This window comes from Physella acuta, unplaced genomic scaffold (assembly GCF_028476545.2).
Source record: "Physella acuta isolate Inbredline_101_S28 unplaced genomic scaffold, ASM2847654v3 ptg001478l, whole genome shotgun sequence".
Classification (NCBI taxonomy): domain Eukaryota; kingdom Metazoa; phylum Mollusca; class Gastropoda; family Physidae; genus Physella; species Physella acuta.
Window position 1 is genome coordinate 43967 of NW_026732993.1, and position 13407 is coordinate 57373.

Genomic DNA, 13407 nt, shown 5'->3' on the forward strand with positions numbered 1-13407 from the left:
AGGGGGGGGGGGGGTCTGACGATAAAGTACCGGATATGTATGCTCGAGGGGATGTTACGTTGATGCCCCCCCCCCCCCCCCGCCAGATGTGAAGTGGTCAGCTGGTCATCACCCCTTCAGCCAGCGTAGCCATGTAGATTTCATGACATAAGATTCAAGAGGTGGTCTAAAGCTTTAGCGTTCCTTTGTTGATGTCGTACCGTAAGAATTAAGAGATGGTCAGCTTTAGCGTCCCTTTGTTGAGTTATGACGTAAGAATTTAGAGATGCTCGACTTTAGCGTTCCTTTGTTGAGTTATGACGTACCAATTTAGAAGCGGTCTAAATCCATATTGAGTACAGCACTACATTTGCACTATGCGTTTAAAAAGATAAACTTTGAGTTTACAACACCACAGCCGCGCTGGCTTCATTGATTAGATTCTGGCGTCCATGGCTCCACGTCCTAAAGGCCAAACGGTAGTGGCTTTAACCTAAGCCTGCATCGCTACACACTCGTCACGTTCGGCTCACTTCACGTGCAATTATGTTAATACAGCACGCCGACCATCTTGCGGTCGGGCAGCGAAACGGTCGGGGAATGCCGTGACCACCTTTGAGTAGACTCGACCCTCTTGTTCAGGTGGAATTCATTATCTGACTTCCGTAATCTCAAGAGGGCGGAAATGAGTTTCCTGTGTGTGACCTTGATGTACGACCACCAGACTTACCTATGTAACTCGTCCCTCGGCGCTTATCTAACTAGTTGCCTGACTCGGGGCCCGGATCCATCTATTGGCATTTCGTGATGGATGGCTGGCGTCTCGATTAAGGTCTTGTTGATCGATGGCGGGAAAACGTGGGTCAGCGCGGTGGTCGTGGATTACAGGTAGGGGGTGCTCACTCGTCGCAGGTGGCGCGCTGGTGGAGTCGTGGGTTGGTGGTGTGGGTGTGTTCGCTGGTGGAGTCAGTCGTGGGTTGGTGGTGTGGGTGTGTTCGCTGGTGGAGTCAGTCGTGGGTTGGTGGTGTGGGTGTGTTCGCTGGTGGAGTCAGTCGTGGGTTGGTGGTGTGGGTGTGTTCGCTGGTGGAGTCAGTCTTGGTTAGGTGGTGGGGGTGTGTTCGCTGGTGGAGTCAGTCGTGGGTAGGTGGTGGGGGTGTGTTCGCTGGTGGAGTCAGTCGTGGGTAGGTGGTGTGGGTGTGTTCGCTGGTGGAGTCAGTCGTGGGTAGGTGGTGTGGGTGTGCTACAGGGACGTAGCACGCTAGCAGCTACCGAGCTACACGAGCAAGTAGTGTTGCTAGTGCTAGCAGCTACCTATTATCTTAACGCATAAGGACGCTAACACTAGTAGGGCCTATCAGTGTTAGCGTCCTTATCCCAAATCATTCCTGCTACTGATGCTAGCAGCTAGCTATTATCCCAACTTACTCCTGCTACTGATGCTAGCAGCTAGCTATTATCCCAACTTACTCCTGCTACTTGATCTAGTGCTACCAGCCACCTATTATCCCAACTTACTTCTGCTACTAGATCTAGTGCTACCAGCCTCCTATTATCCCTACTTAATCCTGCTACTAGATCTAGTGCTACCAGCCCCCTATTATTGCAACTTACTCCTGCTACTAGATCTAGTGCTACCAGCCCCATATTATCGCAACTTACTCCTGCTACTAGATCTAGTGCTACCAGCCCCATATTATCCCAACTTACTCCTGCTACTAGATCTAGTGCTAGCAGCTAGCTATTATCGCAACTTACTCCTGCTACTAGATATAGTGCTACCAGCCCCCTATTATCACAACTTACTCCTGCTACTAGATCTAGTGCTACCAGCCAGCTATTGTCACGGATGACTCGTGCTACTACTAGACCTAGCAGCAGCTACCATCTCGCCTACCCCCCCCCCCCCCCCCAAGCGTGTAGATAGAGCACGTAGCTTGCCGCGTGAGTTGTTCACAGCTGCAGGTAGGCCACGGCTAGGCGGGGCTGGCCGACTTGACTAAACCAACCTAAACTTGCTTGCTCACTACCGGATGTTGGTCAAGGACAGTTTACCTGGCATCGCCTGCTGGGAGGTGGTTGACCTTACAGAGTTCCCACGATTTTTCTAGTGTATTTTTTTAAATACCCCCCCCCCCCTCCTCCCCGAGCAGACGAAGAAGCCAGCTGACCTTCTGTAGCTCCAGCATTACGACGTAAACCTACAGGTTTTTATAAGTTGTCAACAGAGTGAGCCAACAAATAACCTTTAACCTGCCGGCTCGAGATTAGAAACGTGCTCACCTCATCACGTGCATGAACACCTCACAGCTTGCCCTAAATATTTCCAGATGGAGGCTGGGGCCGAGCCGCACCTAGCCGTGCAATAATAAACAAGTTTCTGTTGATCTGTACACAATTTGGTAGGCTGCACTCTCTCCACTCTATAGGGCCAATACTTGGTTCGTTCACTTGAAAGTTAGGGCAACCTGTGTGTACACACAATTTGGTAGGCTGCACTCTCTCCACTCTATAGGGCCAATACTTGGTTCGTTCACTTGAAAGTTAGGGCAACCTGTGTGTACACACAATTTCAACTGGTGTAAACACAATAAGGCTACCAGCTAGAGGTGTGGGTGTAGGACCAGAAGCTTGTTGGTGCCAATCTCGGTGGGTAGGTGGAGGTATATAAGTTACTAGACATTGATGTTGGTAGTCCATCAGACTTTAAGGGAATAGGCTAAGTCAGCAGAAACAGAGGCAGGGTGGTATCAGTTTCTAGAAGCTAGCCATCTACAGTAGGGCGGTTTTAGCTACTAGAAACAGATAGATTAAGGTAGCCATCTAGGTGGGTAGTAGAAGGTTAATTGAAACCTAGGTAGATTAAGGTAGCAGTCTAGTTCTGTGTTAGAAAGAAAGAGCTACTTGAAAGAGAAAGTAGAATGTGGGCAACCAACTGAGCCAAGCCCGTCTGGGTTGTACCACCTCAGCTGTAAGCTAACCTGACATATTCCCTGTTTACAACTCGTGTAATATTGACCGCAGGCAGACAGGCACCAGATATTTTACTGCAGACCTTTTTCCCACGGGTGCCGTCTTGTAAACCTGATTTCACTTTTTTTTTAAAGGTTGCTGTGTCAAGTCAGTTTGACCTAGTTACCCGCCCTGCTCCCCCCTCTCCCCATCTACCTTGGTGCGCCCTGCACCAGCGTTGCATCGGTGAAAATTTTTTTGGTCGTGCCATTAGCGCTGCTGCGCCGTGGCATGGAGGTGGACCCAGGTCGAAATGATGAATCTTTAGCACGGTCATCCATTAACCTTTATAAAACGGGTGTGCTGTAAAAACGGACGTGTTGTGACATCAAAGCGGTCTGCGGTGTAGGCGAGCCAGCTAATGCATGCATGCTTGCATCGTCCACGCTCGGCAAGGTGAAGCTTGCTCACGATAAATCTTGTAAGCGTGGGAAAAAAAAATTTCCACGTGCATTTTGTTGTCTGGGTTGGTTTTTTTTTTTTATTGCATGCTTGTGTTATTACGTAATATTTTTTTGTCCTTGTTGGTTACGTTCAACAGATGCGCATTATTTAGAAACAGTGGGATTTAATTTGTTATATGGTGGTCAGCATGCTTTTGTTTTTCGTTCTTTGTCGGAGTTGTACATTTTTCTCCACGAATGTTAAATTGGCGGACTGTGGTTCACCTTCACGCATTCCTGTGCCCCATGTTGTTCGTTTATCTCAATGTTTCTCACGCGCGGGGCTTTAAAAAAGTTGAAATTCAGCACGTGAAACTAAACACCGGTGCTCGCGGGGAGCTTTTTCATCACCGTGACCGAGGGGGTGGGGGTGGAAGAATGAGGAGAGGTCTACTTTGTAATTGCCTGGCTCGTTCATTGAGATTAGTTTAACACAAGTTGGTTACATAAACTAAGTTCTGGGTGAGGTCAGACAAAGAACGCTCTCATGGAGGTGAGTTCAACAAACTTGATGGGAGCGGGGGGAAACTTTGTACTCACCTTTAAACTGGGTAGGGTGGATGGTCTAATGTTGACCACTCAGTTCACACCATGGAAGCTGGGTACACAACCAATGGAGCGGAAGTTTAAAAAAAAAAAAGGTGAGATTAAAAACCTAAAATGTTGAATTTTAAAATGCTTTTTTTTTTCTAAAAGGGGAGGTAAAATAAATGGAGGGTACGGTTTTTTTTTTTAACGATAAAAAAAATGTGCGTAACCTGGTAGATGAAGCTGAAACATTTGGCGGTTTAAAAAAAAACGAGTTAAAAAAAAAGCCCGGTGCGTGCGGTACCTAGGGTGAGACAATGTAAGCCGTACCTAGAGTAAAACAAAGAGCACCATGAATCACCGACTGTGGGAAAGAAACCTTCTCACGGAAACACCTGTAGCGCCACGTCTCGGCTCTGGAATTTTGGTGCCAGAGCGGATGTAACAGCGCGGGAAACTCGCTGTGAGGTGGTTCGTGTAGGTGAGTCCATTCACCGTGCCTGGGCTCATCTTCTTATTCGGATCGTTCATGTCATGTAGTCTGTTACTCTAAGCCACCCCCCCCCCCCCCTCTCACTTTTTTTCCCGGGCCCCTACCCCGGACACACGCACACCATGGAGAATCTCTTTATACTTTATTTACTATTCCCCCCGTCGCCCCTCTTTATCTATCAACCCCATACCCTCTAATATAACCCCCTTCATCCTCCCTAATCTCGCGCTTAATTAGCTAAATCCTTAGGGCAAAACAAGTGACTAATCTGTTAAGGTGAAACGGGGTCACCCTTAGCCACGTGACACGGCCCCGCCTTTTTGTTACCTCCGCTTTGTGGGGAGTTTTCTTGTTTCCCCGGCATCAGTGTCATATTTCTGCTCACCCACTTTACATCTGCTCGAGAAAATCTCGGGTGGGGGGGGGGGGGGGGGGGGTAAGGAGGTGAGACGGGAAAAGAATCCTTGACGATATATTTGCAGGGTGTGGGGTGGATGGGAGGGGGTAGATGTTTTGGTTGAGCGAGTTTATTAGTTTTTTGTTTGGTCAACAAAGTAAGTTTGTTGTGAACAATGGAGTCTTTAGTCTGTAGTATGGTTTCCTGCAAACATTGTAGGTTTCAGCTTTTATGAAGTAGGTTTCATGCATAGGCGGCAGGTTTCGTCTTATTAGAAAGGTTTTTTTTTTTTATGAACAATGAATGCTGAAGTGTAAACAAAGGCAATCTTTGAAGTTTCCATGGGCATGTAAACATGAACATTTCCTGTGATACCAAAGTGGGTGTCTTGTTGTGGTAATCACACGGGGCGTGTGGTTATAAAACCACACAGGGCGTGTGGTTGCAACCACAATATGCTTGTTTCTATGGTAACCACATGAATCTTGTGGCTGTGGTAACCACACACATCTTGTTTCTATGGTAACCACACGAATCTTGTTTCTATGGTAACCACACGAATCTTGTGGCTGTGTTAACCACACGAATCTTGTGGCTGTGGTAACCACACGAATCTTGTTTCTATGGTAACCACACGAATCTTGTGGCTGTAGTAACCACACGAATCTTGTTTCTATGGTAACCACACGAATCTTGTGGCTGTGGTAACCACACGAATCTTGTTTCTATGGTAACCACACGAATCTTGTGGCTGTAGTAACCACACGAATCTTGTGGCTGTAGTAACCACACGAATCTTGTGGCTGTAGTAACCACACGAATCTTGTGGCTGTAGTAACCACACGAATCTTGTGGCTGTGGTAACCACACGAATCTTGTGGCTGTGGTAACCACACGAATCTTGTTTCTATGGTAACCACACGAATCTTGTTTCTATGGTAACCACACGAATCTTGTGGCTGTGGTAACCACACGAATCTTGTGGCTGTGGTAACCACACGAATCTTGTGGCTGTAGTAACCACACGAGTTATCCTGCTGATGTAATCAACTTTGGCCTGCTGTCCCCAGATTTAACAGACGAGCACAAAGTCAGCGAGTCGGCCGCACTTGCGACAGCCCGAGTTCTTACCTCCGATGACGAGGACACCACCACACAGATCAGAAAAAAAAACACTCTCTCCGACCCAGAAACGAAAAAGAGCCTTCTAGGCGAAATCGACAATTTCGGGTGTGATGTCACGCTCGGTCACCATAGCAACGAGACGAGAGATAGTTCGTGCGGGACTTGTCCAAATGGAACCAGGACAGATGGGCTGAGTAGGGAGAGTGGAGAGGATCAAAGTCTGACAGAGAAACTGGTCGTCACGTCTGACCAAGGTGAGATATCTCTTCTGTCTCCTTATCTCAGCTCAGTTGAATTGTTTCAACTAAGTTGTTTCAACTGCTTCACTTGTTTGATCCTAATATATTTACCCTGTTATGTTTATATAGGCGAGCCCTTGGTTGAAAGCCTACAAGAATGTATCCAGAATGGCGATGATCACTCAAGGGAGGTCATTCCCGAAATTTTAAATAAAGAAAAAGCAGCAGAAGTCACTGGTCAAGAATCAGATCAGGATGAAGAAAATTTGTTACACAGTGAAGGTATGCTTGTTTGCAGCACTAAGTTACAATAAGTACATTTTTTAAATTCAGTCTCTGAAATTTTGGACTTTGTAGTACCACATTGTTTTCATATTGTAAGTTTCTAAATTGATTGGAGGATATACATTCAACTAATTGGTTAAAAAACTTTATATTTATATAATGTTTTCTCATATTCAGCTGTCTGTGTTTCTGAACTTAACTTTCCTGTATCTAAACTGTATTTGGTTGTTTTGTAGAACATATTTTGGAAGAAGAGTATGTCCTCAAGTGTATTTACTGCGAGACCACAAGCACTCGCTCCACGTTGTTGCGAGATCACATGCGCAACCAACACCCAGACAAGCCCGTGCGCTACCAATGTCCAAAGTGTGAGCAGACCTTTCTACTCAAGTCTCACTTGGACAAGCACCTGGCTACTCACTCACCCACCTCACAGTCATGTAAAGTGAGTACACTTTTTATGCACTCTTTTTTTTTACTAGTAAAAGAAAAATGTTGGTAAATTATCTTTAATCTACTGACTAAACTTGCAGTAGACATTGAAAGTTTTAGTATATAATTTCTAGGTTGTTTTTTGTTTTTCAAAAATGAATCCTGTGATTTAATTTCTTTAAGCGTATGTTAATTATCAAGGGGTATGCGTTGTGTTTCAGATTTGCCAGAAAACATTTGCTAATGTGTACAGACTGCAGCGTCACATGATCAGCCACTCCGAGTCCACAGATCTCCGCAAGTTTAAATGTCCTGAGTGTGGCAAGGCATTCAAGTTTAAACATCACCTTAAAGGTAAGCAGCGTTGAGTGCTAGTTGAAATTCAGGGAACAAATGGGTACATCTTTTTAAAAATGTAAGAACCCCTTTCCTTATCAATGAAAAGTTTTGCCAATGCAGCTGTAGCTGTTTGTCTGCTGTACTTACACTTGGTACTTTGGTCTATCCAGAACACATCAGGATCCACTCAGGGGAGAAACCCTTCCAGTGCCCGACCTGTTCTAAAAGGTTCTCACACTCTGGATCCTACAGCAGTCACATGACCTCAAAAAAATGCTGGGTCATTGGTCAGAGCAAGGGTCGGCGTCAGGACAGACAGATGGAACAGTCTAGACCTGAGAACACCAGATTTATGTTCCCTACAGTGGCCCAGGTGTACTCTCCGTCATCAGGTGAGTTGTGTTCAGCAATATATAACTCCTCGGTTGGTTAGTTGTACACTTTAGATAAAACAATTGTTTGTTAACAGTGCATAATATACCTGGCAGTATCTTAGTCTCAACGTCCTGAACATTTTTATTTCAATCAAAATATATTAAAAACAAAGAAGTTTTTTTTTTTAAAAAAAACAAGAAATAAAACTATTTAAGTGATAGACTTCTTATGTTTTTCATGTATTTTGATTGTGTTGATGCAGCATATTGTGACTCTTAAATCTACATTGTTTAAAAAAGATCTCATCTGTTCCAGGGTCCTACTCTCAGCAGCTGATGAAGTTTGACCCAGCATCACTACGGCATCAGTACTACCCCTCACCCCCGCCCGCCATCATGAACCCCAATGCCTTCAACTTCAGCCTTTACCAACAGAAACTGTCCTCATCTCAGTCTAGCGCTGCCACTGGCATGACCATGGCGCCCCCCTCCGCGGCTCCCGTACCCGCTCACCAGCACTCCAACATTCCATTCCACCTGCTGCCTCCAGCCCATCTCCTGGAGCAGTTGAAGAAGACAAGTAGCATGAACAATGTGTCTCTGCCCACACCCTCCCCATCACCAATAGGCCAGGGGGAATCAGCCAGTCCCCCTGTGGATAAGAAAAACCTGAGCTTGGAGAAAGACGGGAAGTTTACAGCTGAGCTGATGAAGAGGATGTCAGTACCTGAGGACCTGAAGCCTAACATTGACAAAGTCAAGGAAGAAGTTGTCTCGGATGAGGAGAAGCCGGATGAGAAGGAGTCTTTAAAAAACGAAGATGATATCTCAGACATGATTGTGGGTGAGGTGAAGCTAGAGATGAACGAGGCGTCAGACGGGGAGGTACAGACCTGCAGGTACTGTAAGAAACAGTTCAGCAGCCCTGTGGACCTCCACCAACATGAGCGCTACATGTGCTCAGACAACCATGACATCCAGAAAGTTATGGCAGGGGACGACAGCTCCTCCGTCTACAGCAGCAAGGTGTCTGATGAGGAGGACATGGATGATGATGAGGACGAGGAGGACGACGAGGAGGAGGAAGAGATGAAGGCTGAGAGGCTGACTGAGAACCAAGCCCAGCATCTGAGAGGCTGCTTCAGGGACAACAAAAACCCTGAGAGTCAGGCCATTGAAGAAATCGCCAAAATTATTGGCGCTGACAAAAGAATGGTTCAGGTAGCTAGTTTTACTCTTTTATTCAAACTAATTTGAGCTGTAATGTAAAAAAAAAAAAATTTTAGTAGATATTTTTAAAAACTGGTTCTTGATTGCTGTATTTTCAGGTGTGGTTTGAGAACGCCAGAGAAAGAGAAACTAAAAAAGTGAAGAAATCTTCACCCGTCAGAAGTGTGAACAAAAAGATCAGGAGCTCGCCTTCAACTTACATTCCCATTGTCCCTAACCCTTATGCACTCCTCAGCCACCGCAAGCAGGCCCCGCATCCAAACGTTGGACCTCTGACCCCACCCTCAGAGGACCAGCCCCTGGATTTAAGTGTTAGGAGACAAGAACCCCCCAAGGCACACGAGCACCACAAAATGTTAAGCAATAGCCAGCTGAGCGAGGAGACCCTAGAGGAGCATGTCCTGAACCTGAGCACCAAGGTCCCCAAACAGGAAGCGGCGTCCCCCAGCAAAGCTGCCAGTTTGTCTGTCCCCAGCCACTTCCTGCATGTCCCCCCCACCAAGTCTGTTGTCCTGATGAACGAGTCCAACTACAGGTTCCAGCACTCAGACATCTACAAGTACATGACCAACAAAGGCCTGTTTTCTCCTTTACTGGACCTCACAGCTCACCGCAAGTTTTCCTCAGGGATGCTCAACTCTTCTGTTCTGTCTCAGATCACGGGAGTTATTCCCCCTAACAACCACCATCCACACAGAGATTCTCCTGTTAATTCAGAGAACAAGGGCATCTCAGTGAAAAATGGTAAATAATAATTACTTAATATTAACATGTTTAGTTTTTTACTTTTAGTTTTTTGGTGGCATTTTGTATACACATTTTAAAATTAATTTTTAGTCATATTTTGGCTTTAAATTTGGAAGTTTATATTGGCATTTTGTTTATAATTTTTTACAATTTTTAAAACTAGAATCCAGCCCTTCTTCACCATCAGCTAACCAGTTGGTCATTGATGAATGTTTGGACAAGGACGAGAAGCCTGTGGGAGAACTGAAGAGGTTTCTAGAAACTCAGGGCAATCTGCAAACTCTGGCCAATGTGGCGCTACACGAGGAGGCCATGGCCGCTGCTGATGGCAAGCGCAGGAGAAAGAAGAGTTGCAAGCAGGTGAGTCTGGCGGCATCACGGCATCGCATTCCCTCATTGTTTTAACACTATCACTGACAACCTTGATGTCATTCACAATACAGGTCTCAACACTAATTGTTTTCTGAATGATCTTGATGAATTGTTTAATGTAAATATCTTGACAAATTGTTAAATGTGAAGGATCTTGTTTTTCTGCAGGTGGAATCTGAAGAGATAAAATTAGATGACCTTGAAGACTCTATTAGCAACCCAGAAGATGGATCTGCCTCTCCACGCAAGCGTCGCCGCTCGTGGAAAGGTCATCGCATGAGTGAAGAGCTGGGACTGTACGCTTGCGACCAGTGTGACAAGCAGTTCAGTAAACAAAGTTCCCTTGCACGCCACAAATATGAGCATTCAGGTACCTTAACACTATTACATATTTTTTTTTTATTTTAAAAACTGTCAAAGTTGTAATTTTTCTTGTAATATATCAAGCAGCTGTCTGCAATAGCTTTAATATTGTGTTTTCTCTCCTGTAGGAGCTAGACCTTTCAACTGTGAAGTTTGCTCCAAGGCCTTCAAGCACAAGCACCATCTGACAGAACACCGCAGGCTACACAGTGGAGAGAAGCCCTTCAAGTGTCGCAAGTGTGGGAAACGCTTCTCCCACTCTGGTTCCTACAGCCAGCACATGAACCACAGGTAGGTCCTCACCCTAATCCTTCAGCTCTGGAGTTACTTTATATTTACCAGAGTACGTTAATTGGTAGTTTTGTTTAAAGCTAAATATTTGACCCAAACCTCGGAAGACAACTTTATTTGCTATTTTTCTATTTATAAATATTCAATTTAGATCCGTATCAGATTATCCTCAATTCAGTTTTTCTCAAATAATTTTCTCAAATTAGTCTTTGAAATTAGTTTTCATAATTTAACAGATACAAATTTTGCAAGCCATCAGATGGTGAAGATGATGATATTATCCCCAACAAAGAACTTTGAGGATCATCTTATCAACACAGAGAACTTTGAGGGTGAACTTATCCCACATAAAGAACTTTAAGGATGAGCTTATCCCACACAAAGAACTTTGAGGATTGTCTTATCAACACAGAGAACTTTGAGGGTGAACTTATCCCACATAAAGAACTTTAAGGATGAGCTTATCCCAAACAAAGAACTTTGCCAGATAAAGCCCAAGAAGAAAGCAATGAAATCCATCTGTTAGCCACAGCACATATCTAAGTATGTTACTCGACTCTATGCCATACAATGTTCACCTTCAGAAAGCAATGCTCTTGTACTATTACTTCTGCTTGATGCTAGTGTTTGTAGCTACAAACACCTCAGTGGGCTTCTGGTTTCAACCCACCAAGCCCATCTAATTTTACTTAAGGTCTATAATAATGCAATTTGGCAACTGTTGTATAGCCAATCATTGTATATACATGTATATATATGAAATTGTTGCACATTTTTACTCTATTCCAATATTGTTTCTTTTACACAGTATAACTTGTATTCCTTTGCTTTCATATGTTTATTGTTACCTCATTGTTTCACAAAGAACCAGTCTTTGCCAGGTTTTTCTAACTCTCCATTCACAATAATTGTACAAGAAATGTTTGTTTCATGTTTTGGTTAGATGGGACCCCATGACTCCAGGATTCCAAAAGATGTTGGAACAATTTCTTCATGTATTCCATTGGTTTTTTTTCAACTCCAACAATGTTCTTTTTTTTAATACATTTTTTTTTCTTTTATTGAAATGAATATCACAAAATGTTATCCATATTCTATGTCAGTAATTGGGGAAGTTCAAAAGAAAGCCCCATTTTAAAGACAAAAAAAAACTGATGAGGGGAGATAATAAATTAGGATTTTAAAAACGAATAATTTTCATAAAACCATACCACTCCAGCGAAATTATTTTTAAACATTTTTGTCCAGTAAATTTAACACAAACCATAATGAAAACTTTTATTAATTCTTTAACATAATATAAAATTGAATATTATTAAATGCCATTAATACTCATTTATCATGTCAACATTTTACAAGTAAGATTTTTTGTTTTCTTTTAAATGTTGCTGACTTTATGGATAACAAATCCATGTTTGCCGTCAGTAATTTGATTGGTGGGATGTCTGTGGTGACACTCATCCATGACAGCAGTCAGCACCCTGTCGCCCACATTGCATATGGTAGCCTAGTTTGCTTACAGTGTTTTTATGCCTTCTTGACATTCTTCTCTTGTACATTGTATACCTACGATTATAGGTTTACAATTGTATACCTACAATTCCAACTAAATCCCAGAGCTTCCATTCCAAGTAGATTGTAGCCTGTTTTTTTTTCTCTCTCTGTCTGACCAAGAGTTGCTGAAGTGTGTGTGTGTGTGGCAAGTGGGTGCTAAAGTGTATGTGTGTATGTCTAACCAGCAGTATCTGAGATTTGTACGGGTGAGAAGATGTATGTGTGATGGCTAATACATGATGTGTGTGACTGGTATATTTTTAACTACTTACGTATGTTTGGTGTATCGCTTCATTTGTACATGTATGACATAAAATTGAATTTATATACAGATTTTTATCACGTATTGTAAAATGTGTACATCTATCTTGTGGATTACCTAGAGCACTTTGTTCAACATTTGTATGTTTATTCACATTTTTTTATAGCACTTGAACTAGAAATGACATGGTTAGGATTTGTTTGTAACTTCAAACATTTGAAAACTTCTAACTTTTGAAAACTTCAGGAGAAACAGTTTTAAAAGATTTTACAGTTTCATTTTCATCATCACTCAGTCAAATTGAAGAAACTACAAGAGTTAGTTGACTGTGGGAGGAGGGAGGGAGGGAGGGGGTGATGAGAGGCTGGACAAACAGCTGGTCATACCAAAGATTGTAAATACCCCAGTCACAATTTATTTTTAAAAGATGTCTTTTATTTTTTTACCCGTCATTTTTAGAAGATCCAGCGTGAACAACAACAAGATTATGCTTTAGTTATGGTGATGTAGTGCTTTGTATATTTTTAAACAGAGTTCTTGCTTGATTTCATTGAGCTGATTTGATTTAGTTTTAAAAGTTTGTGTGCACAGCTTCTTGCGCCATGTCAGTATTTTTTTATTTAGATGACCCGCAGTGTCAGGCTTTATGTTGTCAGTGTACAGATCCTATAGCAGTATTATGTTCTATATTTTCTTATTGTCGGTATTATTATGTTGTTTTTCTCATTGTCAGTAGTACTTTCTACAATATTTGTATGCATTTACCTATGTCAGTATTACCTTATTTTGCCTAAACAACCCCATCTCAGTATTACTTTTTTTAGACTACCCATCTCAGTATTACCTTTTTTGACTACCCATCTCAGTATTACCTTTTTTAGACAACCCCATCTCAGTATTACCTTTTTTAGACAACCCCATCTCAGTATTACCTTTTTTAGACTA

The 13407-nt window shown here is 43.1% G+C and overlaps 1 protein-coding gene across 4 annotated transcripts in view; it reads left to right on the plus strand.

Annotated features, from left to right (window-relative positions):
• The window catches only part of LOC131928218 (zinc finger E-box-binding homeobox 2), a 52680-nt gene extending 39610 nt beyond the window's left edge, over positions 1-13070 (plus strand). For 3 of the 4 annotated variants that reach the window (XM_059284166.1, XM_059284165.1, XM_059284168.1), the window contains 11 exons: positions 5920-6228; positions 6343-6495; positions 6735-6943; positions 7152-7284; positions 7440-7661; positions 7960-8864; positions 8972-9617; positions 9784-9980; positions 10161-10362; positions 10484-10646; positions 10899-13070. In XM_059284166.1, the coding sequence (XP_059140149.1) occupies positions 5920-6228; positions 6343-6495; positions 6735-6943; positions 7152-7284; positions 7440-7661; positions 7960-8864; positions 8972-9617; positions 9784-9980; positions 10161-10362; positions 10484-10646; positions 10899-11007 (3248 nt within the window). In that variant the 3' untranslated portion in view covers positions 11008-13070. Of the gene's footprint in view, positions 1-5919; positions 6229-6342; positions 6496-6734; positions 6944-7151; positions 7285-7439; positions 7662-7959; positions 8865-8971; positions 9618-9783; positions 9981-10160; positions 10363-10483; positions 10647-10882 lie in introns of all 4 variants that reach the window. The other variant, XM_059284167.1, reaches the window with a different exon arrangement.
• The last annotated feature ends 337 nt before the right edge of the window (positions 13071-13407 follow it).